General features: G+C 51.6%; 2 protein-coding genes across 4 annotated transcripts in view; one reads left to right on the top strand and one right to left on the bottom strand.

Moving 5' to 3' along the window:
- The window catches only part of IGHMBP2 (immunoglobulin mu DNA binding protein 2), a 26511-nt gene extending 1742 nt beyond the window's left edge, over positions 1-24769 (top strand). Inside the window, exons 3-16 of one of the 3 annotated variants that reach the window (XM_027895440.1) lie at positions 170-228; positions 484-676; positions 1311-1408; positions 6875-7038; positions 7770-7970; positions 10901-11048; positions 12974-13148; positions 16894-17076; positions 17508-17626; positions 18379-18473; positions 18784-18907; positions 20986-21834; positions 22249-22421; positions 24538-24769. In XM_027895440.1, the coding sequence (XP_027751241.1) occupies positions 170-228; positions 484-676; positions 1311-1408; positions 6875-7038; positions 7770-7970; positions 10901-11048; positions 12974-13148; positions 16894-17076; positions 17508-17626; positions 18379-18473; positions 18784-18907; positions 20986-21834; positions 22249-22421; positions 24538-24735 (2779 nt within the window). In that variant the 3' untranslated portion in view covers positions 24736-24769. Of the gene's footprint in view, positions 1-23; positions 229-483; positions 677-1310; positions 1409-6874; positions 7039-7769; positions 7971-10900; positions 11049-12973; positions 13149-16893; positions 17077-17507; positions 17627-18378; positions 18474-18783; positions 18908-20985; positions 21835-22248; positions 22422-24537 lie in introns of those variants that run through there. The other 2 variants (XM_027895442.1, XM_027895441.1) reach the window with 2 other exon arrangements.
- A 2226-nt stretch (positions 24770-26995) lies between these two features.
- Positions 26996-27580, bottom strand: part of SYT12 (synaptotagmin 12) — a 12905-nt gene continuing 12320 nt past the window's right edge. Inside the window, exon 15 of the mRNA XM_027895526.1 lies at positions 26996-27225. Coding sequence (XP_027751327.1) covers positions 27052-27225 — 174 coding nt within the window. The 3' untranslated portion in view covers positions 26996-27051. The remainder of the gene's footprint in view (positions 27226-27580) is intronic.

The raw sequence follows: 27580 nt of genomic DNA, 5'->3' as shown, positions 1-27580 counted from the left end.
CTTGAGCCTTGAGTCTCGACCTCATCCCGATGGTGTTCACCCCGTGTGTGGTTCCCAGGGCATGGCAGGAGAGCGTCTCCCTGAAGGAATTGCAGCGGAGAGGCGTCTGCTTGCTCAAACTCCAGGTCACCAGCCAGAGAACCGGCCTCTATGGGCGTCTCCTCGTGACATTCCAGCCCAGGAAATGGGATTCAGACTCGGAGCTGCCCTCCAACAGCTTTGGGCCTGGTAAGGGGCATTCCTGTCTTTCCAAAATTAAAAAACAGAATCACAGAATGCTGGGATGGTTTGGGTGGGAAGGGACCTTAAAGCCCATCAAGTCCCACCCCTCTACCATGGGCGGTGGCACCTTCCACTATCCCAAGTTGCTCCAAGCCCCATCCAACCTGGCCTTGGACACTTCCAGGGGTGAGGCAGCCACAGCTTCTCTGGGCAACAACACATTTCCCTCCTCCTTCACCCTCACCAAACTTGCCTTTGCAGGGGACATCGTGGGGCTCTACGACTCTGCTGGGCAGGGTGACCCAGTGGCCACTGGCGTCGTGACACGTGTCACCTCCAGGGCAGTGACCGTGGCCCTGGAGGAGCCCCGGGATGGGGAGCTGGGCCTGGACCACGAGCGTTCCTTCCGCCTGCTCAAGTTGGCCAACGATGTCACCTACAACAGGCTCAAAAGGTTGGGGCTCCTCGGGGGTCTCTCGGCTCAGGGGTGGGAGAGCCACGTCAGAATGGCCACGTTTGGTCCCACACACTTCCCAGTTTATTCACTGGGCTGGGTTTCTCTCCCATCTCATCGCTCTTACTCCTACAGCAGCTCCACTGAGGGGAGGTATCCACCCAGCCTTTTTGTGCTGCCTGCTGAGGGAATCTATCCTGGGATAATTCAGTTGGATTTATCATGCTACATAACCTCATAACAGCCTAAATTTACCCACCTGCTGGCTGGTCCTGCTCTTCCCTTTCCCTCTCCCAGCTGCGCATTTCGGTCTGGTTGTAGGACCTCTGGTAGTCCCTGGGTTCTGTGTAGGGCCTTTTCCATCCTGGCAGGAGGAGTGAATACTTCTTTGCTGGATTAACGTTCTGGAAAAGCACACTTGGCTGTACCAAGCTGGAATAAAGGGAAGTAGAAGCCTGACCAGCACAAGGATGCGTGTGGGAACATTGGGGGATGCAGAAATTAGATGGGATTAGTCTGGTGGGGTAACGTTGTTCATCTCTGGAGTAGTTCCATCTGTGCCCACAGCCTATCTGTGGGCCCTTGGGAGTCTCCAAAGGAATTCCTGTGACCTGGATATTCCCTTCTTTGGCAGAGCTTTAACTGCACTCAAGCAGTACCGTGGTGGCCCGGCCTCCGACCTGATCGACGTCCTCTTCTTTGCCTCTGCTCCCAGGGCATCCAGTGACACAAGTAAGGATCCTTCCTTTTTAATCAGGTTTTATGGGCATTCTTGGGAACTGCCTGTGGGAACACAGATAACTTTGCTCCTTGTACAGTTTTTATCCACTTTGCAGTGACTCAGCTCCAGGAAAGACCTGAGTGTTGAACATAGCCTTGAACACTCAGTGTTCATCCTGGTTTATACTGGACACGTTTCCCTCACAGAAAGAGCCTTGGAAGAGACTCTTCAGCTGGTTAATGCTCCCTTTTCTCAGAGCATGCCAAGGAAAGCAGGGTTCTGGCATGACAGGCAGGATTTGTGATGGGGGAATCAGTCTGCATACATTCATGAGTCTGAAATCCAATCCAGTTTATGAGGAATCTCTCATTTGCTTCCTGCCCCAGTCCCATCCACAAACTCCAAAGATGAGGAACTGCCAGTACTGCTTCTCTGTTGAAAATCCAATGACTGCCTCTGTGGGAATTAAGTGGTGTTTGGAACAGCATGGGAACACTTGGGTTTTTATTTTTACAGCCTTCTCATTGCTTTTGTCAAATTGGAGCTCTGGTTTCATCAAATACTTTGTGCTTCACAACTTGGCTTTACCAACAGCTGTCCAAAAAAACTGGATAGAAGTAGAATCCCCCTTTGCTGTGAACCTTTGGAAAAAAGAAAATGTGAAATTACACAGCTTAACCTTTCAGAGAAATTGGGGGAAACCATCCCCCCTGAATCAGCAGCTGTACCAAAATACCAACAGCTGCTAATGAATGTTATCCCCTGACAGAAGGCAACTATCCTCTGGACTGCAGAACTCTGGGAATGAAGGCAGAGGGTGGGTTAAGCTGCCCAGCAGGCCGGGCTGGCAGTCTGGGTCTAAGCCATGTACAGAGCTCAGGCCCCTCCTCTCCCTGCTCGTGCGATCTGTCCCTTCCAGGATTCCCTCGTTTTCCTGCCCACCACAGCTCCCTGCACTGTTCCTCTTCCTTGGATTGTGGATTTGGCTGCCCACAGTGGTTTGCCGTCTCGCCCAAGGCAGGCTCCCATTCCCTCCAGCCAGGCTTTGCTTCCAGAAGGATATACCAAGGACAAGGAATGGATATTAATGAGTCATATCCCCAGATCTCTAACCACTGATCCCCGTCTGAGTCAACCCTTTTGGGGACCTTGGTGCACTCACAGTTTTTTATATGAGATGAAAGAATTCAATTTTCATCTTTAACTTTCTTAGCAACTCTGCTCTTACCCCTGAGGGAGCAGAACTGCCTCTAGTGAAGGCAAACTCCCTCTCACCAGATTGCCAAACAAAGCAAAGATGAATTTTACGTCTCCCCAGCCCAGGCAATATTGATGGATAGAAACATTCAGCCACATTAGACAGGCAGAGGAGATGAAATATGAGAAGGCATCACCTGAAATGAGCAAAATACTCTGGCAGGGTGCAAAGGCCTTCCAGTTACTTACTCCCCTTAGAGCTGCTTTCTTCCCAACTAGAGAGATGTTTTTAAATTTAGATTAACTCTAAATTAAAGTTAAAATAAATTAGATTAATCCTATTAATTTATTAAAGTTATATATTAAATAAAAAAATTTAGTAATAGTAGAATGTAATAAAGGATAAATATAATAGATAATAATATATAATATAGCTTATAATTATGTTGTACATGGTATATTGTGATATAGAATAATATTAAATACCAATATAAAATAATAATATATTATAATATATACCATTATATAAAATATAAGTATGTATTGATATTAATATACAAGAAAAACAGATATTAAAATAAAATTTAATATAAATTGTTACATTTATATGTGACATTTTAAATTATAAAATTATCTATTAATTTCAAAAGTAAATTTTATTAGATTCATTTAGATTAATCCCTAGTCAGGAATTAAGCAATAAGTTCAAATAGGTCCTTGAACTGCCAGCCTGCGCTGAGCTGAAGTGCTGTGACACAGGAGGACACAAAAAACTCCCAGCCCTCAGTTGCTTCTCCCTGTCACAGTGTCTCCTTTCATGACCCAGCACCCATTAGTCTGGTTTCCTTGGGACGTGCTTCCCTCTCTCTCTGTCATCCCATCCATTACCCGATTTCTAACAAACCCATCAGCAGGCTGAGTCAGTGAGTTCTGCACAGCTCCTCAAATTGCCTGTCTAGACACACATCTGTGTCAACACCGTTCTGGGATGTGGTACAGGCTCTCTGCAACCCAAAGCCAGAAAGCCACGGGAAGGAGTGAGGGGCAGATCAGCTGTGGTGAGTGAAAGCTTTTTGCAGCAGCAAAAGCCTAAATCTGATTATTTTTTAAAGTGTGGGATAAAAACGAGAAGCCTTATTTTCCGAGCAGGACTTCTGGGTGGGTTCTGATGCCACTGTGCGTTTTAGTAATTAATTACCAGACACCAGCACAAGGGCCAAGGCCTTTCAGAACACTTGAAAACGCAGCAGTGAAAATGCAACAGTGAACATCCTTGTCCTAAACACGAGAACACAAGACAGGCAGTGGGAGGAATAACCCGTGGGATAGCCAAAGGAACGGGAAGGCGTCACCACTGGCTAGTTGGGATCTGCAGCTGAGAGTGGGACCGACATGGAGCACTTCCACCGCTCACCTTACTGCCTCCACAGAGGTTCCAGAGGGGAGAATAAGCTTTCCAAAAAGACAAGCTCTGAACTCAGCAGGATTTTTGCCCTCCTGAGACTCCCTGGGAAGCAGAATCCAGGCACTCATCCATCGGGAATGCTCTGCTTGTGTCTCTCGCACTTTCATCTGCCTTCGTGGCCCTACTAGAGCTTCCACACCCAAAACCTCCTCCAAGCGTCCCTTCCCTGCTCCCAGCATCCGTGTGGGACTCCTAGACCCCAGTATTTTGGGAATGTGGGGAATGTGGAGAGGCTTGGCTTGCCAGCAGAGGCCAGCATTGCTCTGCTTGCTGTGCTCCTCATGGTCATCCAAGGGGAACACATCCCTTTTCCTTCTGGAATCCTGGTTGTACCTTACCTGTGCAGGTCACTAATAGCTGCCAGCTCTCTCCTGTGGTCCTGGGCTGGAGAAAGTGAGGGATGTTCACTTCTGTTCCCAGGAACTGGCTCCAAAAGGCCTGGCTTATATTTAAACCTGCCCATGGCTGTAAAAACAGTTGAAAGGAGAAAGAGGGAAGAAACAAGCCTGGTTAAAACACAGGAATGTCTCCAGTAAAAGCCAACTTGGCACAGGGATTTCAAGCAAGACTTCCTCGGGCTTCCTGGGAAAAGTCACTTGCAAGAAATCCTAAATGCTCCCTTGTCCCTCGGCCACGTGACACCTCTTGTGATCACAGTGGCCATGGAGAGGCCCCAGGGATTTTTGGGGAAGACTGAGCCACCCAGACAACTCAGATGCCAAGTGTTTCCTGGGGAGAACAGGGAAGGTTCCTGATTCAGGCTGAAGTACCCACCTGGATTGTGTCCAGCAGCACTGGCTGTTGTGAGGTTTTGCTGTGGAGGAGCTGCCGGTGGGGCCTGTTTTGCTCTTGGTGCCTCCACACACTGATGGTGAGGATACACTGTGAAGAGCGCAGTTTCCCCACCTCTTTTTGGTACAAAGACCCCTTTTCCTGGGCTTGGATGTCACCCTGCAACCCACTGCTTCCCCAGAGTGGTTGGAACTGTGCAGAAAATCACCTTGGGAATGTTGGAGAGCCAACCCTGATGGCCAAGGTGATTTGTTTTATCAGCACTGCACTCCCTAAATCAAAAAAATCAAGTTGTGTTTCAGGGCAGAATTACCTGGCCACCAGTGAGACACGTCCCTGCCAGACCTGAGGGTGCAAATTTCCATTCCTCCTCTCCATGGCCCGCTTGGGATCTGGGATGGACAGCCTTGGGTGAAGCAGGAGGCAGCTGTGCAGAGCTGATGCCCAGGGGTAGAGCTGGGCTAAGAGGTGCAATTCCTAAACCAGTTCCTTGTGGAGTCCTCTGGACCAGCCCTGCTGCAGTGGATAACCTACAGTTCTTCACATGAGGCTACTTGGAGCCCAGCTGGTGGATGGAGAAGAGTTTGGAGGAGCTCAGCATCCCTTAAGAGGCTCTTCCCTCCTCCTCACCCCTGTGCCCAGCCCAGGAGAGGCCCATTCCCAGCCTGCCCACACAGCAGCTCCTGGAAGCATGTGGTTGGAAGGGATGAGGGTGGGCACACGCCTAGAGAAGCTCCTGAGCTCATCCTCGAGCAAGAAAACATCAATGACTCCCACGTCCCGGCTGTTCCTTGCTGTGGGAAATGCCTTTCAGTTTTGAAGCTATTCTTGCTGTTCCCCCGGCCCAGGGGATGTTTCCTGGCCTTCTCTTAGTTGTCAGCACACTCACCCTAAAATTATATATAAACCAAGAGGCAGATTAACAGTAAAAAGTACCTTTGGCCCCAGTTCTCCCTCCCTCACCACCTTTTTGGTGGGAGTTTTTGGTTTAACCCAGACGCCTCATTTAGTTGTGCTGCCTCAAAAGCCAGAGGTCCCGCACAGGTTCACCTGCCCGAAACCAGGAGAAACTTCCCTGCTTTTAATCCAGCCCTTGATGCAAAGAGAGGGAGAAACCACATGATACCCAGCAGGGAACGATGCCCAGAGATGTGTCTTATATAAGCTTTTGTGGGAACGTTATTTTCGGGAAACCTCAGTGTAATGAGTCATCATCTCTGCTGTAATTAACTCCCATAATGAACAAGGAGATTAGCAGCAGGATTAGGGGGGATGAGAATAAATTTGGGCCTAAATGAGATAAATCTGGGAGGTGAAAAGCAGCTTTTGAGAATTGGGTCTCTGCAATGAAACCAATTCTCTTCTAATGCAATTTGCATATTCTTTTCTCTTTTTTCCTGCCTTATGAAAACTGAAACTAATTTTAGTTTTATCATTTAAATTACTGTTCTTATCTTTTCCTGCCTTCCTTGCTGACCAGTACAGGGCTGCTGTGTTCTGCCCCACAGACTTTGTAGGTTTTTCCGCTGCTTTTTCACTAGTGCTGTGTCGGGTTTAAATGGAATGGCTGTCATTTGTTCACAAGATTAGCTATTTCCTTCCCAGTTTCCACTGAAGATTCCCTAAATATGCTGGCTCACCTGTGAAGCAAAGCCAGAGCTCCCTCCACAGCCAGGACAACCCTCCTGTTTGATGCTAGAGCAGCTAAATTCCACTTTGAACACTGGAAATTCCAACACGGACTGGCTGTGTTCACAGGTGAACACAAAATATCCGGGGTGAGGAGGGGATGGGGAAGGCAGGGATGCAGGATAGACAGCTTGTTTGTTTTGGAAGCATAACAAGCCTTACTTTTATATTTTGGGGTCTTTTATCCCCCTCAGTGCTTTCCTCCCAAGTTCCTCCTCGTTATGAAATGGATTCGGGCTGGCTGCAGAAAGCTTCTTGTTTTCCTGCATTTGTGCTTCTCAGCCAGCTCCCAGTTAGGGCAGAGGTCCCAGTGACCCTCCTGCTGTGTCCCCAGAGCCTCTGAAGTTTTTCAATGCCTCGCTGGATGAATCCCAGAGGGAAGCTGTCTCCTTCTCCCTGGCCCAGAGGGAACTCGCCATCATCCACGGCCCACCCGGCACAGGGAAGACCACGACCCTGGTGGAGATCATCCTGCAGGCTGTGCAGCAAGGCCTCAAGGTGAGGGGCAGTGGTGGGGTTGTGGTGACTGTGACCACCTCTCCTTGTGTGGAGACCTCACAGCACCCCCCGGTGTCAGAAGGGACCTGCAAGGAAGCCGGAGAGCGACAATTCATCGGGAGCTGGAGTGGTGGGACAAGGGGGAATGGATTCAAACTGAAAGGGGGGAAACTTAGGTTGAATACTGGGAAGGAATGCTTTCCTGTGAGGGTAGCCAGGCCCTGGCACAGGCTGCCCAATCCCTGGAAGTGTCCAAGGCCAGGTTGGACAGGGCTTGGAGCAACCTGGGATAGTGGAAGGTGTCCCTGCCCATGGCAGGGAGTGGCACTGGATGGGCTTTAAGGTCCCTTCCCAGCCAAACAATTCCATGATTTTATGATTATTGTGCACACTCAAGGGCTTTGTGGCAGCTGGAGCAGCTCCCACAGGAGCTATGCTGATCCAGAGCCTGGCTTGGTTTGCAGAGATCGGGAACTTTCCCACCAGCTCAGATTAGGTGCTGATAAAAGCTCCAAAGCTCAGGTTTGCTGTTTATTGTGAACTCTACACTAGTGCAGCAAAGCAAGGCGAGAATTACCTTTGGAGCCTGGGGGCCCTGGAGGTGTCAGTGGTTTATTCCCACCAGGTGCATGTTGGTCTCCATCTCTCTGCTTCCTCCCACTCGGACACTGCTGCTCCAGGGTTTTGGTGTCCTTGGAGGTATCAAGCACAGCTGGTTTCTCCTCTCACAGGTGCTGTGCTGTGCCCCTTCCAACGTGGCTGTGGATAACCTGGTGGAAAGGCTGGCCGGCTCCAAGGCCCGGATCCTGCGGCTGGGACACCCCGCTCGCTTGCTGGAGCCCATCCAGCAGCATTCCCTGGATGCAGTCCTGGCCCGTGGGGACAACGCCCAGATAGTGGCAGATATCAGGAAGGACATCGACCAGGCCTGGGTACGTGTCCCTGCAGCTCATCCCACCTGCACTGCCTCTGCCTGGCTGCATCGCCTGATGCACAGACCTCCCTAAATTAAGGGACAACTCTGCCACTTCTTAGATGACTGTGCTCCAGGTTATCCCAAAAATCAGCGACCAGAGGCAAGTCAGGGACTAGTCCTGAAGTGAGTTAACCTGCATACCCTGGTTAAACCAGATATTGGGGGGTTCAGGACACCCTGAGCCCCCAGGGATGCTCACTTTGGATCTTCCTGTAGCCAGGCGGGGGGTTTATTGATGAGTCTGTCTTTGTGGCCAGTCAACAGGAGAAAGCACGCTCCAGGGGTTAGACAAATAACAGCAAAGTGCAGGGGACTAAACAGTTGGAGCTGGGAATGGATCCAGAGTGGCCTGGATTAATCCCATTTACTCTGATTGGAGGTTAGAAAATTAGATACTAGGAAGAAAAATCTTCCCTGTGAGGGTAGGGAGGCCCTGGCACAGGTTGCCCAGAGAAGCTGTGGCTGCCCAATCCCTGAAAGTGTCCAAGGCCAGGCTGGATGGGGCTTGGAGCAACCTGGGCTAGTGGAAAGGGGTTGGAACTGGATGGGCTTTAAGGTCCCTTCCCAGCCAAACCATTCTGGGATTATGTGATCTTCATCTGCTGGAAGGCAAAACTCCTCCTGCTGAATCCCTGACGGAAGTGGGAGAATCACAGTCCCCACTGCTGTGCCCTGCCCCTCACATCATGTGTCTGGCATGGTTCCTGCCATCCTCTTCACCAGAGAAACATTCCCATCATTAATTCACTTCCTAATGAGCCGTCTGCCTGTCCTGACACTCCCTCCCACTCTCAGCCACCTCAAGTAGAAAGCAGAACGTATTTAAAAGTACATCTTTAATTTCTTCTTTCTCAACCTAGTTTTCCTAAACCTAACTTACAAAATGGCTCCGTTCTTTGGGATGAGGTTTTGATACTAAGTAATTTTGCCTCCCCTTCTGGTGACAACACTGTCCAGAAGCCATTTTTTTACTTCCTAATTTATTTTCCATCATTCTCACTGGTGATTATTTTTGCTTTTCCTCTCCCTGGGAGGCATTTGGAAAGCTGGGAGGTTTTTCACTGTTGATTTTCCCTAGCAGAAGGGAAATTAGGGAGAAAGCAGAACCTTCAGCACTAAGGCCTCCATCTGCTTCCTCCTTAGGAAGAGGATCATGGTGATGGGAGGGAGGAACTGGCCACCCCAAAATACCAAACAACAACCCAAGAGCTGCAATCCAGCTTGTTTTGAGCTGCCCACAACCAGGTCTGTCAGAGAACATGACCCTGACTCATTCCATCTCTCTCTCTGGGCTGCAGAAACCTCAGCTCTGATGTCCCAACCCATCCTTCCCTCCTCCAGCCTCAGTTTCTCCCCTGCCACGTTCCCTGCTTGTCCCTGTAATAATTTCTTCCTTTGCAATTCCACATTTTTATGCTTCTCACTCCTCCCCTTCATCACCACCACAAACCACAGAAGGACCAGTGACAGAAATAAAACCCTGTGCTCTCTTTGGGCACTTCCTACCCCTTTGTGCCTCCAGTTGGCTTCAAGCTTCCCAGGACCTCAGCTCCTGGATACTCTGCACCAGCAAAACTGCAGCCCCACGGTACCTGAACAAGAAAGGCAGCACAGGTCCAGGTCCAGGTCCAGGTCCAGGTCCAGGTCCAGGTCCAGGTCCAGGTCCAGAGGGATGAAGCAGGTAATCCAGGAAGGAAACCAAGCTCAGCCTGACCTGGCCTTAAATAGAGCTCCCAGACCAATGAATGGATGGGTTGGGGACCAGATGAGAGAGGTGGGGACAGTTAGAGACTCATGGCACCCATGGAGCCCTAGTTAGGAATGGGTGAGATCCAGGCTGACCATGTGCCAGACACCATCCTGTGCTCTGTTCCCTCTGGACTGTGCTCCCTGCTCCCTAAGCTGCTTCCAGAGCCCAAAATGATGCAGATGTTTTGTTGAGTGCCACAAGCCATCATCAGACAACAGTTGCTGTGGTTAATTTGTTCACTAGATCTTTGTAGCAGAGCAGACATTCCCCTTGGCCCTGCTGGCACTATCAGTTTGCCCCTCTAATATTCCTGGTTCCAGCAGGGAGGAAGTTGATGCTCATTTGCTTTGTTCCTTCAGCTCAGTCCACCTGTCTCTCAGATCCAAGGAAGAGGTGCCTGTGTGGTCACAGATCTGCCTCTCTGTCATCCCCCCCTCTGGAATTTCTCAGCCCATTTTGACTCCACTTGACAGGCACATGGAGGTTTCAGGGGTTTAAATACCTAAAAGTTCAACTGGCTGAGCAGAGACTGCAACATGAGCTGATCCATGCTAGACCCTGGAAAATCCATCCATCCAGAGCATGACTGCAGGAACAATTGAACCTTATTGGTTTGGCTGCATATAAAAGCTTCTGTTTGCAACATTTCGTCTTTATCAAGTCATTACCTCCAGGGAAATGATCCCAGTTTCCCTCTGGGTTTGCTCAGGTTGCCTGCAGTGAGCCATAGCTGGGCTGAGGTCTCGTGGCTGCTGGTCTGGAAGTGCTGTTGCTCAGTGCTGGTGGTTTGATGTGTTAGATATATTTAATAGCGCTGCTAAAAAAGAAGCCTGTCTAGATGCTGCTCTGACTCATTAAGAGCAACTCAGAGTTGCTGGTTTGGAGGGGCAGAGTTGCTGCTGTGGCTTGGGGAGCCCTCCTGCTTCCAGGAGCCAGAGGGGTGCTGCTTCTCTGAGCAACGGAGCAGAACGAGATGGGGAATCCCAGTTACCCTCACCCAGCAGAGGCACAAGACCCCTCTTCCCAAACATTACTCCCTGCTCTGTGTCCTGGTTTGGCAGGTCGTAGGCATGGCTGTTGGATGGACTGAGCTGACTAGAAACAGTTGGTTCTACCCCAATTTTTCTGTTTTCCAGGTGAAAACCAAAAGGGCCCAAGACAAGGGAGAGCGGAGCCACTTTCTGGGCGAGATAAAGACCCTGAGGAAGGAGCTGAAGGAGCGAGAAGAAGCTGCCATGGCCTCAGCCCTCAGCCACGCCAGCGTTGTCCTGGCCACCAACACAGGTGTGGGATCCCCTTGTGCAGGATTTTACCTCCCTTTGCCAGCACTCAGCCAAACCACGTGCCCTGCAAGGACACCTGGGACACTTACCCTGCCCCAAGCCCCTGGGAGCTCAGTGGGGTCTCCCAAAGCCCTCCCCAGGGGGATGCTCCCTGTTTCCACTCTGGCACAGGGGGTTGTTTAGCACAGAGCAGGGGTCTGGAAGGGCCTTTGTTAGTTCTGAGTAGAAGCTGAGAGCTCAGTGAGTAAACAAGAGCTGCTGGAGGTGTGCAATCTGCTATTGATTGCAGAAGTCACATGGAATTGCTTCCCTGCTTGGACTGTTTCCAGGACTGATAGAATCCAGCACGTGCTCACCATGGCCTGCTCTCAGTCTGCCTGTTGTTAGTCCTGTAATCACCCAAGTGATTATTCCTGGAGTGGGGAGACGTAAGATAAACCTTCCTCCCTCTTGCCCTCACAAAAGACTGGTGTCTTAAATATCTGTCTCAGAAAACATAAATTAGATACAATTTTTATATTTATTTTAATATTTATATAGTATAATTACATAGTATATATTTCATTATATATAATATATAATAAATTAAAATATGTTTTATAGTACTACATTATAATATTATATATAATTATATTATACATTATAATATAATGTAGTACATTATATGTTGTATAATGTATGTCTATATTTTATATATTATATTCATTTTTATATATTAATTTTAAATTTTGTATATTAATTTTTAATTTCCAAATTACTTATTAAAAACAAAACAAAAAAGTGTTTCATTGCATAGGATTTAGGGAGCAGATCCAGGCACCCATCAGGCATCTGCATCTGTAGGTAGGAAGGTAATACCCTGCAGTCGAGGGGGATGTGAGTACTTAAAATTTAACACGTGTTAAAAGGCTTTTGTAGCTCAGATATTTAATACTCTGCTTATAATCTTCAGATTTAGTTGCTCAGAGATCATTTCCTGAAGGGAAACATCAATAATTTTAGGTCGTAAAAAAGACCTCATGGGGCAAGTTACTGGGGTGAAGGTTAAAGGCAAGATAAACCTTCCCTTTATTCCCTAGGCATTGGCCTCTCCCTTCTTTAAACTTTGCCTGGAAAACGGGCAGCTTTCCCTTTTTCAGCAAAACTGGTATTTTTGAGGGATCAGCTGTGATTTCCTCCTGGGGCTGGGGCTTCCCAGCTGGGGGTCTGGAACTCTGCTTCGGAGAGAGGTGGTGGGCGAACAAAGGGGTTGGATTTTGTTAATCCCAGTGGTGAGATTTCCCTGAACCCCTCTGGGCTTGATGGGAATTCTGCAGCCCAAGTGCTCCACTGGTGGCTTCAGCCCAGAGAAAATCTAATCGTGGCAGCACTCAGGGACATGAGTGACCTTTAATTAATGGCAGTTCAATAAACCTGAGACTGGGAGGGAAGAAAACCAGGCCAGGCTGGTACAGGCTGGTTTAGACAGAAGGAAACTTCCATTTCTTCTCCTTCCCCCCTCAACACGGCCAAAGGCAAAAGTCAGGTTATAAGTGTGCCCCTCTTACCAGAGTGGATTCATATGGGCTGGAAACCAGTTTTTAAGGGAAAACAGGGTATCTTAGATGACAAACTGTAACACCAGTGTTGGTGATGAGGAGTTTTGTTTGCACTGGGGGGCAGCAGGAAGGTGGGTGTTCCCTGCTCGGCTCTGGGCAAAGCATTCGAGGATCTTGTTCCCTTTGGCTGCTGTTTTGCAAAGAGACTTGGAAGCTTCTGGGCCCAGATGCCAGGGGAAAAAAAAAAAAAAAAAAAAAGGGACAAACAGAAATTGGCAAAAACAATCCTGATGTACACGCATCGATGTATATGTGTCTGGCACGGGCTGCAGAGCTGGATGTCTAAATCCCTGCCAGGAAATGTTATTGTACCTTCTCCTTCCATCAGGTGCCTCCTCCGATGGCCCACTGAAGCTGCTGCCCGAAAACCACTTTGACCTGGTGGTGATTGATGAGTGTGCTCAGGCCCTGGAAGCCAGTTGCTGGATCCCTCTGCTGAAGGCTCCCAAGTGCATCCTGGCCGGGGATCACAAGCAGCTGCCCCCCACCATCGTCTCCCACAGGTAAAGTCCCGGCTCCTCCTGTGGCCGATGCAGCCGAACCCTCCCGAAGTGGAGATATTTCATACTGGGATTATTTATTGGATCCCCCCCCTTCCCGCCCAGGAGCTGGTCATGCTGCTAGAATTCCATCAGAGCTGTGTTACAGGCAGCCACTGCGGGAAGTTTCATGTGGCTTCCATCCCAGCAGGTTTCTCCTGGGAGGTGGTGCCTTTACCTGCGGCTCATCCCAGCCACGGAACAGGGAGAGGCCCTGCTGGGCAACTGCCTCGGGGCTTCCAAGGCTCTGAGTTAGCAGCCAGGGAGAGCAATCCCACAGGAAGCCTTTGGCCCTGCCCTGGGTTTGCTGGGAATTCTCAAAGGGGTGTGTGCCAGCACAGTCCCCTGCAGACCAGGAGAAGCAGCACAGGGGCAGATCCCTTCCACCTTCTCCTGTAGGTAATTTCAGAGCTCTCCTGAAGGCCCCAAATCACCTGCCACCTCCTCTTTGGTTCAGGGAAGGGAATGAGCTATTTCCAGGGATGATTCATGCAGAGGACTCCAACCCTTCCTCCCACCTTCCCTTTCTCCATTGATGACAGCAGGCCTGGAGTGGGTAGGCTCCTATTTTGGGGTCTAAAATGAACCGGGATGGATCCAGGCTGGCAGGAGGCTCGGCTGTTACTACAGCAGGGGAAGTCAGCCCTGCTCAGGCAGGAAGCTCCTGTCCAGCAGGAATGCTGGGGTACTCCAGCTACCTTCCTGTTGTCTGCTTTTTCCTCCATGGATTCAGCATTTATCAGTTATTATCATCAGGTTTTTTCCCCTTGAGGCTTGGGGAATGATTGGTGGAGAGCCTGAAGGGTGTTCCTCTTGCTTTCTGACACATGTGGAGCTATCCCAGGAGGCAGAGGGTATCCCTCACACACACCTTGCAGTCCACTCACCTACATCTTGTCCTTGCTGGATGGTTTCTTCTGAGACCTCTTCCCAGCAATGGCAAATTCCAGCCCCCTGCAACTCCCCCTCACTGGCAGCAGCTTCAGACTTCCATCTGGATTTTGGCCCTGTCCCCGTGTGCACCTCAATGCCAGGACACTTCCTGCGGTCTGACAGGAACGTTGTTTGCCTTGTGTTCATTTGGGCCTTCGTTCCATCCTTTTCTGGCAGCCCGATTAATTCATCCCCACATCAGGGCTCTGATTTATTAATTGTACTCCCTTGCAGATATCAGCAGGTATTTGTCAAACCTCTGGCTCTCACAACTCATTTCTTAGACAAACACTGGGATGTTTTGCTGCTTGTGTGTTAATGGCCAGTCTGGGTGTCTGCACCATCCCAAATCCACGTGTTGGTTCTCCGTGCTCCGTAGTTTGCTGATTCCCATGTCAAGACTGAACGGATCTGCTTTCACTTCACCACTGAAGAGCAAGTGCCAGGTCTTGGGTTTCTCTAGTAGCTTCCACAGCTGGAATAAAACAAGCTCCCCTCCTCCTTTATATTTGCAAGGATTAAAAAAAATAATCCACAATATCCAGGGAAAAGGGGGAATTCTGCACAGCCTCACTACTGCTTTACCTTGTTGTGGAACCTCTTAAAGCTGTACCAGGATTGGAAAACCCAGGGCACAGAGCAAATACTTTCCATGTCCACAACAGCCTGAGCCTGGTTTTGCCATCCAGGAGCAGTGGATGTGCTCCTGGATGCACATCCATTAATTAACCTTGTTAATGTGGAGTTCTTAAGGTGGGAAAACACAGTGACATCCTTCTCCAGGCTCTTCCATCCAAATTCAGTTTGTACTGCAGAGATCAGGCAACCAGCATCTCCTGTCTCAGGGGTGAATAAGGAAAGATACTCCACGACTGAGGGCACAGCTCCAGCCTTCCATGGGAAACAATTCCCCATTTTTCTCACAGTACTGATTGTTCTGGACAGGCACAGGGCAGGCTGTAGGAAGGTGCATTTGGGCCAAGTGCAGCCTTTGCTGCAGGCGAAGCAGGGTGAAACCAGGTGAGCAGCAAATACTGGCTGCTGTGGGCTTGTTTTGGGAATTTTACCTTTCCCAGTTTTCCTTGAGGTACTTTAAAGTAGAGATTCCCAAGCATCCTGTGCTGTGCAGTCGTGTCTGTCCAACCTTTTCTCCCAGTTCCATTTCTCTAAGCAGTTGATGGGTAAAAAATGTCTGCTCAGGGCACTTAGGATTTTGTTGGCGTAGAAATCAACCACTGGAAGAATTAATTGAGTGGTAAAATAATAGAAATTATTAACAGGTGAAATATTCTCAAGCAGTTTAATTCCTCATTATTAATTCAGCATGTAACATCATGTAGAGCCCTGTGGTGGGAATGGAGCTGGAAGGGTATGGAAGAGCATTATTCCTGAGGCTTGCTGGGAGATTTGATGGCTGTTTCACCTGAGTGCAGACAGCTCTCCCTGCTTAAATTCCCTCCTTGTCCAGGAGATCCAGGCTCTGTGGGGAGGATCAGGCGATGTGACAGCACCTTCTCGTTCAGGAGCAGTGATAACTGGAACACATTCCCCACATCCTGCTCTGTCCCTTCACCCCAGACCCCCTCTGGCAAACTGCTGCCTCCCTCGTTCTGCAGCCGTGTGCATTCAGAGGTTATTCCCCATTTTTCCCCGGTGTGCTGCATCCTGTGCTCCAGCAGGAAGGAGGGCTAATGAAACCTGGCTTCTTGGAAAGATCTGTCCTTAATTTTGCCTTCTGCAGGTTTAATGACTTTGCAGTTCTCTGGTCATATTTTCCAAGTACCTGTGGGGAGTGTGGCAGGACTGGCCAGTACCACAACAATCCCTCACTCTGGGGCTGGAATTCCCACGGCAGGGATTGGATGTGTCCTGTGGCCCTTAGCCTTGATGGAAATCATTTTCCCGAGCTGTCCTCTGTCATCATTTCATCATCTTTGTGCTGGTTCATTGTGTCTGGCAGCAGCCAGCACCCCCTTACTGTCAGCCACAGTATGAAAAATCTCTTCGTGCTCACAAAAATTCAAGCACAACGACTTCCATCCGTCTTCCTCAGACGGGGCCTCGGGGTGGTGCTTCCAACAAACCCTCTCTGCCAGCGAAGGGAAAGCAATTAGGCTCCTGAAAGGCTAATTTCATTAGGATTAATTTGTGCCGCAAGGCCCCTGCCAGAGGCAATGGGGTTTAGTGGGTGATGAAACAATGATCCCTGTGTTAGCCTGGGGTGAGTGGCCGGGGCAGGATGAAAACGCTGGAGCAGCAGGTGTCTGGGGGAAACATCAGCAAGGGCTGACTCTGTGGACACCAGGCATTCCAAAATTTGGGGATGAGCTCTGATCCTAATGCACTGGGTGATGCCAACGCCATGGCTGAGCTTGTAGTAATGCCAGCATAGCCATATGCTGATGGATCGCAGAATCCCAGAGTCATTTCAGCTGGAAAAGACCTCCAAGGTCTTCGAGTCCAACCTGTGGCAGATCCCCACCTTGTCACCCAGACCGCAGCACTGAGTGCCACGTCCAGTCACTCCTTGAACACCTCCAGGGGTGGGGCCTCCACAGCCAACACTGCACCCTCCTGGCACCCGTTGGTGAAACCAGGGCCGTATGAGTAGGGTCTGGAGTAGGTGCTGCAGGTTCAGCATTCCAACTTACCTGCCGGCACGGACGGGCGCCGTTCCCGCTGCGGTGCCGCGCCTGTCTCCGGGGGCCGGTTGAGTTCAGCCCAGCGAGGGTCCCGCCCGTGCCCTGGGCCCGCTCTGAGGTGGTTGTCCCCGCAGGGCCGCAGCGCAGGGCCTATCCCTGAGCCTGATGGAGCGGCTGGCACAGCACTACGGGGAGCGGGCGGTGCGGATGCTGACGGTGCAGTACCGCATGCACCAGCTCATCATGGAATGGGCATCCACGGAGCTCTACGGCGGCCGGCTCAGCGCCCACCCCTCCGTGGCACAGCACCTGCTCAGGTGGGTCGCTTGCTCCCTGCCGGTGCCTGAGTTCAGGTGTCCTTTTCGTCCCAGTTTGCCCCTTCCCCAAGGAGTTTTCTGTTCCCCCTGTCCCCACCGTGGCATTTGTGTTTCGTCCTTTGGTGGAAAACTGAGAAAACGTTAATTGAGGGAGGTTTGTCCTTGTTCGCTGCCCGACCAGAGGTCAGGCAGATTTACCTTGCGTGCCCTCCTTTGGTATGGTAATCGTGGAAACCCAGAAAGGTTTGGGTGGGAAGGGACCTTAAACACCATCCAGTTTCCACGGGCCCACCTTCCACTAGCACAGGTTGCTCCAAGCCTTACCTGACCTGGCCCGGAACGCTCCCAGGGATGGGAGCAGCCACAACCCCTCTGGATGTTGCCATAACCTCAGCCTTGTCACCCGTCCCTTTCCCAAACACCTTGTGCAGGGACCTGCCAGGCGTCTCCTGTACAGAAGAGACCACCATTCCCTTGTTGCTCATTGACACCGCTGGCTGCGGCCTGTTCGAGCTGGAGGAGGAGGATGAACAGTCCAAGGGGAATCCAGGTACCGTCGCTTGGAAAATGCCATTGCCCAGAATGGGCAGTCTGAGGTGCTCAGCCCTCCATGGGCTCAGCTGCAGCTGAGCCACATCCCAGCTGCTCCTTCCATGAAATCCTGTCTGGCTCCTCTCCAGGGATTTTCCTAAGACACCAGGTTCCTGTTGCTTTTCACCTTAAAAAATGGGTTTCATTACAGAGCTTGAGTGCAAAGTCAGGCTGAAAAATACAAGGACAGTTTTTACCAGTTTAAATATCTTTTACCCCTTTCAGCCCCACCAGCATTTAAGTGCCTCATTTCTCCATGCACCATTCCCAGGGCCCCACTGAACAGTGACACAGGCTCTTGTCCCCTCACAGAGAGCCAAAAAGCCTTGTCTGAGAGAAGTCAGGGATTTGGAGCAGAGGATTGAAGGCACAGCTCCCCAGATTTGGGAGGCAGCCTCTTGGCACAGCTCACTGCAGCCTTGATGTTTATTGCTGTGTTTTGCTGCAAAGCAGAAGTCCAGCCAGTGAACCAGGGAAGTAATTCAAATTTGATTTAACTTGTCCCTTTAGATCCCTCTGAACCAGGCACCAGTTTGTGGCAACCTTTTCTGCTGTTTTGGCAGAACTCTGGGCTGGAGCAGGGTGTCCTGAGCCTTTTCTCTTGTTTTAAAGGGAGAGAGCAAGGTCTCTCTGAGCCATTCCTGCTGTTTTATGGGAGCTGGGCATGTTTCTCTGGCCTCTGGTCCCTGTCACACTCTGTTTCTGCCCCAGGGGAGGTCCAGCTGGCCGGGCTGCACGTCCAGGCCTTGGTGGACGCTGGTGTGAAGGCCAAGGACATCGCTGTGGTGGCTCCCTACAACCTCCAGGTGAGCTGTCCCTCTCCTGGCATTCCCCCTCTCCCTGCACACGGTGCACCACAACGTCTCAGAGATTGGCAGAGCCAAATTTAATCAGCATTTGGGGCCAACTCCTCCACAGTTGAGCAGCTCTCGAGGCCCTGGAGGGAGGAAATGTTAGTTAAATGCACTGTTCCCACCCTCAGGAATCATCACCTGACCTCCAGGAGATGCCAGCGTGACGAGGGTTTGGGAGAAAGGGATTTCCCCCAGATTGTGCCATTTTAACCCTTTTCACCTCTGTCTTTCCTTTAAAAGCTACCTATGGCCTGTTTTCCAGGTGGACATGCTACGAGAGCACCTTTGTCACAGCCACCCTGAGCTGGAAATCAAATCAGTCGATGGTTTCCAAGGTAGAGAGAAAGAGGCAGTGATCCTGTCCTTTGTCAGATCCAACAGGAAAGGTAAGAGCTCGCTGCTGGAGCATGGTTCCGTGGGGAATGGGAAGGAAATGGGAAGGAAGTCGTGCAGCCAAGCACTGTGGTTTAATTGCAGTGCTCTAGGACTTGGCTCTTTTTTACTGGCAAAACTCTCCCTTTTCAGCCTTTTTTATTTAATTAATGAATATATTTGCTGTCAGGGTTGCAGAGGAGGCTCCCCATGGTACAGCAGGTACAAGGGGACCAGATCTGCTCAGTTTGAAGGTTTCCTGGCTCTTGAGGCCTCAGAAATGATTGAACAAAACAATAAGAATGATGATTATGATGATGATGATGATAATAATATTAATAACATCACATCCCATTAGCCCCACATTTACTGGAGCTGGGGGGTAATTTCTTGGGTTTGAAGCCAATTTTGGGTCAGTTCCCTGCAGAAAGCAAACAGGAGCTGGCATCCCAAGTCATGCACGGAAAATGCAGCTTTTGGGAGCAAAATCTAGAGCGGAAAATCGAGTTCTTTCCTATCAGCAGCTTCAGAGAAAGCTAATAGCTGGAAAAAAGCTGCTGCCCTGGGGGCACGAGGCTCCTGTGGAGGAGTGGAAGGAGTTTGTGGAGCACTCCAGGACCCCTCTGTCCCATGTAGGATTCACTGCCCTTTCCAAAGCCACAGGAGGCACAGCCCTACTGCCCTGCCTGTGCTGCTGAAGGTGAAATTCTGAGTGCTGATGGCAGGAAGGTTGAAAAAAAAGGAGGGAAAGTATGCATGGAAGGAGGAGGTACCTTTTCTTCCAAACCTAGAGGAAGAAAAGCAGCATTGTGGGGAGCATGGAGGTGGGGACAGCACTAAGAATAGTCCTTATCCAGGAGTGACTCACCCCTGTGCTGGTGGGAGCTGGTGTCCCAGGAAGGTGGGTGTCCTCAGCCCCTTTCCCTGCTCAGGGAGCAGCCAGAGCTCATAAGTGGGGCAGGAATTGCCTTCCTGGGGGCACAGGGAGGCTTTTCCTGCAGGGGGTACAAGAGATGATATTGGTGCTTTCCAAGTCCCTTGGGAGAAATCCATAACCTCTTGCAGCTGCATTTCTCCACTCAGAGCAGGCCAGGGACCTTGACTGTCCCTCTGCCACCACTCCTGATCCAGCAGGAAACCTTCTTCTTTTAAAAGGAAATTCTTCCCTGGGAGGGGGGGAGGCCCTGGCACAGGTTGCCCAGAGAAGCTGTGGCTGCCCCTGGATCCCTGGAAGTGTCCAAGGCCAGGTTGGATGGGGCTTGGAGCAACCTGGGATAGTGGAAGATGTCTCTTCCCATGGCAGGAGGTGGGACTGGTTGGTGTTTAAGGTCCCTCCCAACCCAAACCATTCCAGGATTCTCTGATTCCCAGATCAAAGGAGTTGGACTTGCCCCTCTAGCCAGGCTAAACCTCATCAGAAAAGCTGGGAATGGTTCTCTGAGCTGCAGAGCCCGGAGAGGGGCTCACCCTCACCCTATCCCTCAAAGGCAGCACAAATGAGGCTGCTCAGGCACGGCAGGAGCAGAGCCAGGCTGAGGCATTAATCTCTTCCCGACTGGCCTCCTCTCTATTCCCCGGAGCTGGAGCTCGGCAGCCGCCCACGCTCCCCTGCTTGCTGGCTGATCCTCCCTGAGTCATCCCAGCACTGCTGCTCTGTGAGCAGAGGGAAACCTCCCCGAGTTCCTAACGGGCTGTTCCTTTAGACCCTCCAAGAATGTGGGAGCTCTGTAGGACAGAAGGGGGAAGTTCTTTACCTGCAGTTCCTCCTCTGTCGCAGGGTGAGCCTTTTCCACGCTGCTCCATAATTGCGTTTGCTCCCAGATCCAATCTGATCTTGTGTTGTGGGCCGTCCAGGGAAAATCTTTTCTCCTCTCCACGTGCCTTCCATCCTCTTCCGTGTCCCAGGAGCTCTGTGTGGAGCTCTGGCTCTGGCTGCAGGTGGTGAAACACAGGTAGAAAGAGGAACGGGATAGGATCAGGGGATATTATAAGCACCGACTCCCACCCTTCTGCCAAGCAACCCTTGGGTCACTAGGACCAGCCCCCTCACCTGGCTCCATCCCTCCCATGGCCCTTCCTGTCCCTCTCCTAGGCGAGGTGGGTTTCCTGGCGGAGGAGCGGCGGATCAACGTGGCGGTGACGCGTGCGCGGCGCCACGTGGCCGTGGTGTGTGACAGCCACACCGTGGGCAGCCAGCCCTTCCTGCGCCGGCTCCTGGAGCACTTCTCCCAGCACGGCCACGTCCGCTCCGCCTTCGAGTACCTGGATGACCTCGTGCCCCAGAACTACTCCGGGAAGGGCCGGGGCGAGCGGCAACAGGGCCCCAAACCACCTGCGCTGTCTGGCCCCAAACCGCAGCTGGCTCCGGGCAGGAAGCAAAAGGCAGGAGCGGCAGCTGGAGCAGGGAGCCAGAAACAGGGAGCACATTCCTCCCGGAACACCGGCAGAGCTGGCAGAAAGGATTCGGGGATAAAGGATGGTGGGGACAGGTTCAGGGCCATGCTGGTGGCCTTCCTGGCCAGCAGCGAGGTGCAGCTGGATTTCCCGCCATCCCTGAATTCCCACGAGCGGATGCTGGTTCACCTGCTGGCAGAGGAATATGGGCTGCAGCACCTGAGCTCCGGGGAGGGCCGGGACAGGTACATCAGTGTCCGTAAGAGAGACCCCGTGGAGCCCCCGCTGCCCCCCGAGCCCTCGCGGCCCCCCGAGCCCCCACGGCCCCCCGAGCCCCCGCTGCCCCTTCCAGAGCCTCAGCATCCCAGTGGGAACACCCCTGTCCCTGCGGAGCCGGGGGGGAGCAGTGAGGGCTCGGGGAAAGTGGACCTCAAATCCCTACACCTGGAGAGAGTCCAGAGGGAGAAAGCCAGACGGGAAGAGGCGGCGAGGAAGGTGCAGGAGCCCGGCACCAGCAGCAGGAAGAAGGACAAAAGCGAAGCCAAAGGTAGGTCAAGCTTTTCATAAGCAGCACAATTAAGGCTCTTCCTTGAGGGAATCTTAATCCCTATGGGTTTGCTCTGGACCTTGGGATTTGCCTATGTGCATGAAGCATGTGGCTCTCAGAAAGCTCCCTGGTGCTTGTCAGAGGGGTGGGAACTGTCAGGAATGTGCATGGGTTGGCTACAGCATCTGGGGAGAGGGATTTGGATGCCTGCAGGAACATTCCTTAAGTCAGAAGGAGAACACTGGGGATCCTTTCCCAGGAAAGAGGCTCAGGGGTTACATGGGAGACTCCCAAATGTAGAAAGAGGAGCTAAGGGAGTCCACACTGAAGGAAGCAGAGGCAGCCCAGGCTGTGACTGTAGGTGGGTTGGTTTGTTGCCAGTCCCCAATCCAGGTGTCTGCTCACCTTTCCCAGGAAAGCCAGCGGTGGGGAGCGGAGCAGGAGAAGATTTCGACGCTCTGATCTCCGCTGCCATGGAGGCTGACAGGACCTGCGCCTTCCCCCGCTGCAAAGCCTCTGTCACAACCCTGGGCCAGCTCTGCCCCCACTGCCACCGCTGCTACTGCCTCAGCCACCACATCCCTGAGGTACAGCACGACGAGTTTAACCTGGGAATTTTCCCTGTGGGGCTCCCTGGGAGGGGTTTCCTTGCAGGGGGTTTCAGCAGAGCCCTCCCTCCCTGTCACAGTCTGTGCTGTGCTGCAGCTGCCACATGCCACACCTGGGCTCTGCTCACCTCTTCCCGAGAGCTTTTCCTTCTTTTCCTCTCACTTTGCCCTTCTTTACCATTTTCTGGCATTTACACTCCCAGGCCATGTGGAGGGAGTGAGGCAGGGAGGAGAAATGGAGAGGCACAAGCTTAAGGCAGTGACTGGAGGGAACCTGGACTCGATTGCCAGCCCTTTGCAGATTCCCTCTGCATCCTGGGGGCGATTCACAGCCCTCTTGCAGTTTCCCTCTGCATCCTGGGGACAGGTCAGGGCTTGAGCCAGCACGGAGAAATTCTGCCTGGTCAGCAATTCAGAATTCCTTGTGCCCCTCACCCTCCTCCCGCAGCTCCCAGGCACAGTTCTGTGCCCTGTGGAGCCTCCCGGAGCTCAGCAGCCCTATAAATCCTTGGCACAGCGTTTCCTGCTGTCAGGAGCTATCTGTTTCCATGGCAAAGAATAGCTGTATTTATGGTCACTCACCATCCAGTGGGATGTAAATTTATATCCTGCAGAATCACCTCTCCCTGCTGAATTGTAACGAGCCTCTAACTGGGAACAATTGAGGGGATTCAAATCCCTGTTGGACAGTTTTCCTTGCTTTTTAAAGTCCATCCCTTTTCCCAGATGTTATCAGGCTTGGATGTGGAATAGCCCCTGGAGCTTCTGGCCCTGGGGCTGGCACATACCTGGAGCCATCCCAGTGGGATGAAGCCCCTGTGTGCGGAGGGTCCCTGTTGGAAGGACCCCCAAAGTGCCCTCAGCTGCTGGGGCACTCCCTAGGGAAGCTCCAGCCCCCTTTTACAGGATCTGCAGGGGATCTGTCAGCTGTGGTGGCTCCAAAATCCTGATCCTGGCAGGGTCACCTGGGTTTGGCTGTTCCCAGCCATGGACAACCTGCTCCAGCCCCCCGATGGGAACAGGAAGGTTTGTCGTGGCTCTCTGGGACCCCAGTTCGTGGAAGCGTAAATGACTTTGGGGTGGACCAAGACAAGGGGTCAGATTTTAGGATCTTGCCTGTGGGAGATGATTCTGGTGTTGGATTTGGCTCCACACCCCTCGGGCGCAGGCTGGGCTGGGAGAGCTTTGCCTGCACAGAACGAGCTTTATGAAGGTTTTTTTAATTCCACTGCAGGAGACAGATCAAATTACATGAGAGCAGCAGATCCATGGCTAAAAAGGTCTCTTATTCCCCAAATTGCTTTTCCCAGTTCACTGGAAAGGAAGCGGAAGGAGCCACTTGAAACATCCCAAAGGGTGATTTACTTGCCTGGGCAGAGTCCAGTAGCAGTAAAATCACCTTTATGTTTTGTTCTCTGTGAGAGCAGCTATAAATGATGGTTTAACAAAACATAGTAAGAATAAATAATAATATTAAGCATCAATTTATTATTAAGAATAAATAATGATAATGAATAGTAAACAATAATAAAAATTAATATATAATAATATAAGCAGAAGGAGCCACTTGAATCATCCCAAAGGATTTACCTGCTGTGCAGTCTAGGAGGAGAAGAATCCCCTTTATATTTTGTTCTAAAGCAGAAATGATGGTTTAATAAAATATATAACAATAATCAATAATTATTAATAATAATAAAAGTTAATTGTAATGAGCAATAAATAATGATTATAATATATAATATATAAATCTATATAATTTAAAAATAAATAAAAATATAAATATTAATAAAATGAAGATTAAACTAAAAACTAAAATAAACCCAAATCTATGGGTATATGTAGTATATATAATATATAATGACATAATAATGTGTAATGTAATAATGAAAAATAGATAACAATAAACATAGATAATAATAATTAAAAATAAATAACAATATAAATTATAGGTACTAATGACAGGAGGTGGTTTTAGGGGGATGCAGAGGTGGTAGAGGAATTCCAGGCTCTGGGAACGAATGCCCCTGGTTCCCAGGTGGCCGATCCCTGCCCTGCTTCCCAGTTGCCACGGGTGTCTGTTCTCCCCCTGCAGGTCCACGGCTGTGGGGACAAGGCCAAGGCCCATGCGCGGCAGCGGATCAGCAGGGAAGGGGTCCTGTATCCCGGGAGCGGCTCCAAAGACAAATCCCTGGACCCAGCCAAGCGAGCCCACCTCCAGCGGCGCCTGGACAAGAAACTGAGCGAGCTGACGAACCAGAGGAAGGGCAGAAAGAAAGACAAGGAGAAATGAGGGCCCTGAATCCTGCCTTTCGAACCTTGGAGGTGCCGCTCAGCCATCACAGGCCACAGCTGCTGAGTCCTGGAGGAAGCGTGGGGCTCGATTTTGAGGGGGACACAGCCTGGAGCCAGGGGCTGGGGAGGGATTTGGGGAGGGAGAGCTGCTGCATTGTCCTGGTTATCCGTATGGACATGGTGATAGATGTTCACAGAGGCTGGAGCTCACCGGTCCGACAGGCATTAAACACCCAAAGCAATGAGCTGTCACTGTCACGTTGGTCCCTGTGGCATCAAAAGATGGATGTCTGGGAGCAGGAACGTGGGAGGCACCGAAAACCACGGGTGACCCTCTGCCCCCGGGGAGGGTGACTAAGGAAATGGATCCCAGCCCAGCAGTCCTCTGGTACTGCTTGGAGTGACCTGGCACGTCTGCACCACAGCCAGCACAGCCCAAACCCCTCAGGGCTGCCCCTTTCCCTCCCACCCGGGCCAGGGGGTTGGGAGGGGGCTCAGCCCTGCTCCGGGCTTGCACTGGGCATGGGGAGCTCCTGGGACACCAGGATCCGCTGGGAACCCCACAGCAGTGAAGGCAGTGCAGCCCTGCCTGGCAGGAGGGAGCCTCGTGTCCCTCCCCGACCTTTTCCCAATCCTGTACCCTCCAAACTAATCCATCTCGCACATTGCTTCCTGCCTGTAGATCCCAATTTCCAAAGCCTCTCTCCATCCCCACACAGCCCCAACCCTGTCCCCTCTCCTCGCTGGCTCCAATCCCACTCACAGGGTCCATCTATCCCCCCCAAAAATAGCTCCAGTAGCATTTTTTTGTCCCCAGGACGAAGGAAAAGGTGCTGAGGTACCTTGAAAGAGGAATGGCCAGAGAGGGGCACAATAAACAGCCCCAAACCACACGGTTCCCCATCATTTTGGGGCTGAACATTGCCGATGTTGCTCACGGATGATTCCAGAACGTGTGGAAGTCACTCACCTCACCCTGAGCAAGGCTCAGCACTTGGCAGGAGCTGCAGGACAGCCAAGGATTTCTGTGTCTGTCTCTTCCCAAATGCTGGCTGTGGTAACTAATAAGAAAATTTTCCCCCAGACCTCGGGGCCTGTGAACAACTTCCCAAAAAGCCTTCCTCATCCTTTGGAAAACCTCATCCCTCCAGCCCCTCCATCCTTGGCTCGTGCCTCGGTGCCTGGGGCCGGCCGTGCGTCAGCCACGGAGCAATGGCACCAACTCACCTGGCAGCAGATGGGACAGGGGGGCTCCTGGAGGGGGAGGTGGGGAGGAGGAAGAGGTGGAGCACGGGAGAGGGAAATCTGGGCACATACGGGAAAGGAGGGACATGATGGAACAGGGACATCATGGCCCTGTCCCAAAGCAAAGGGCAGGCAGGACAGATGAGAAGGGAAAAATACCACCAGCTCATGGGGTAACTCACCTCGGAGTCACCTTTAATCAGGGGAAAACAGATAAATGGCTCATTCCCACTTTTTTGGATCATCCAAACAGCCACATCCCAAGTCTGTGCTCATGCAGCTTTCCTGGCACACGGCCCCCAGATTTCCCAGCCTGGCTTTCCACCAGCATCCTGCAGGCAGGGAAAAGCCGAAGCTCCAGGCAAGGGGGGGGATGTGGCCCCAGGGCATCCTCTGCCACAAAGGGCTCCAGCGGAGCCCTCTGCCTAACACCCTCAAACCCAAGGGCTTGGGAACCTCTTCCAGCCCCGTCCTCGCAGCCAGTGGAGACAGGCAGGGATTTACTGTGGGGAAAACAGATGGAAGGAGAAGCCATATGTAATAACAATTGCTTTTTCTGCTGTTATTGCTCCCTTTTTCCATTCTCATTGGAAATGTTCTGTCCCCAGCACAACACACCAAAACCCCTCTTAAAAATCCCCCCCAGGATCACCACTCACACCGAGAGGAGCCACACTGTGCTGGCATTTACCACCCCCCTCAAAAAAAAACACATTCCAAAGGAATCCCCCCTCTCCCCTGCAGCCTTAGGGTCTGTGTTTGAGGATTCCACCGCTTTTGAGGCCACTGGGATGCTCAGCCCAGCCGTTTGGGAAGGTTCTGGCTGGTTTTGGTCCATCTGGGCTTCTTCCCAGTGGGTCTGTCTGCAGTCCCCCTGTGTGGGGGACTCAGGAGGGCAAAGATGAAGCCACAGATTTGCTCCATCCATCCTCTGGGTGTTTAGGCAGGAGCTGCCCCACTGAGGTGCCAGCAGCTCAGCCTTTGGGGTGCCACAGAGTCCCGCTCGGCCCCTGCCTGGCAGCTCCGGGCCCTGCTGTGCCTGGCAGAGCTGGTGTCGGGGTGCAGCCCCCTAATTCCTGCGGAGTGGGTGCCACATGGACACGGGCTTCCTCAGCGTGGCCAGCATCTGGTTCCAGTGCGTGGTGCCCATCCCGCTGGCTGTGGGGCCGATGAGCACGTGGCCTGTGTTGTCACCACGTCCATCTTCGCCGCTCTCAGCCACCGTCACACGCAGGGACAGCTCCTGGGGGGCACGGCGGTGTCACCACACACCGGCCCCCCGGGAATGTATCCCTGTGCTCTTCCCAAGTGCACACACACACGCACACAGTGCCAGACCAGCCATACACCCCTCACCCCATAAATTCACCCCCAAAACAGCTGTACCCCACATATGGCCCTCTGTGCCCCCACCCTGTTCGAACCCACTCTCTGTACTTGAAACCTCCCCCAAATCCCCCCATACCACTATATATACACCCTCCTCTATCTCCATGCTTACACATGCTGCTATTTCTCCCACATCCCCTAAATCCAGATATGCCCCTGTCCACATACACAACCACCCCACCATACATATGCACACCTTATATCCCAGC

This window comes from Empidonax traillii, unplaced genomic scaffold, assembly GCF_003031625.1.
Source record: "Empidonax traillii isolate 1590-97213 ecotype Southwest subspecies unplaced genomic scaffold, ASM303162v1 scaffold461:size861717, whole genome shotgun sequence".
In the NCBI taxonomy this organism is placed as follows: domain Eukaryota; kingdom Metazoa; phylum Chordata; class Aves; order Passeriformes; family Tyrannidae; genus Empidonax; species Empidonax traillii.
Note: the sequence above shows the minus strand (reverse complement) of the source record. Positions and strands in the feature narration are given on the sequence as shown.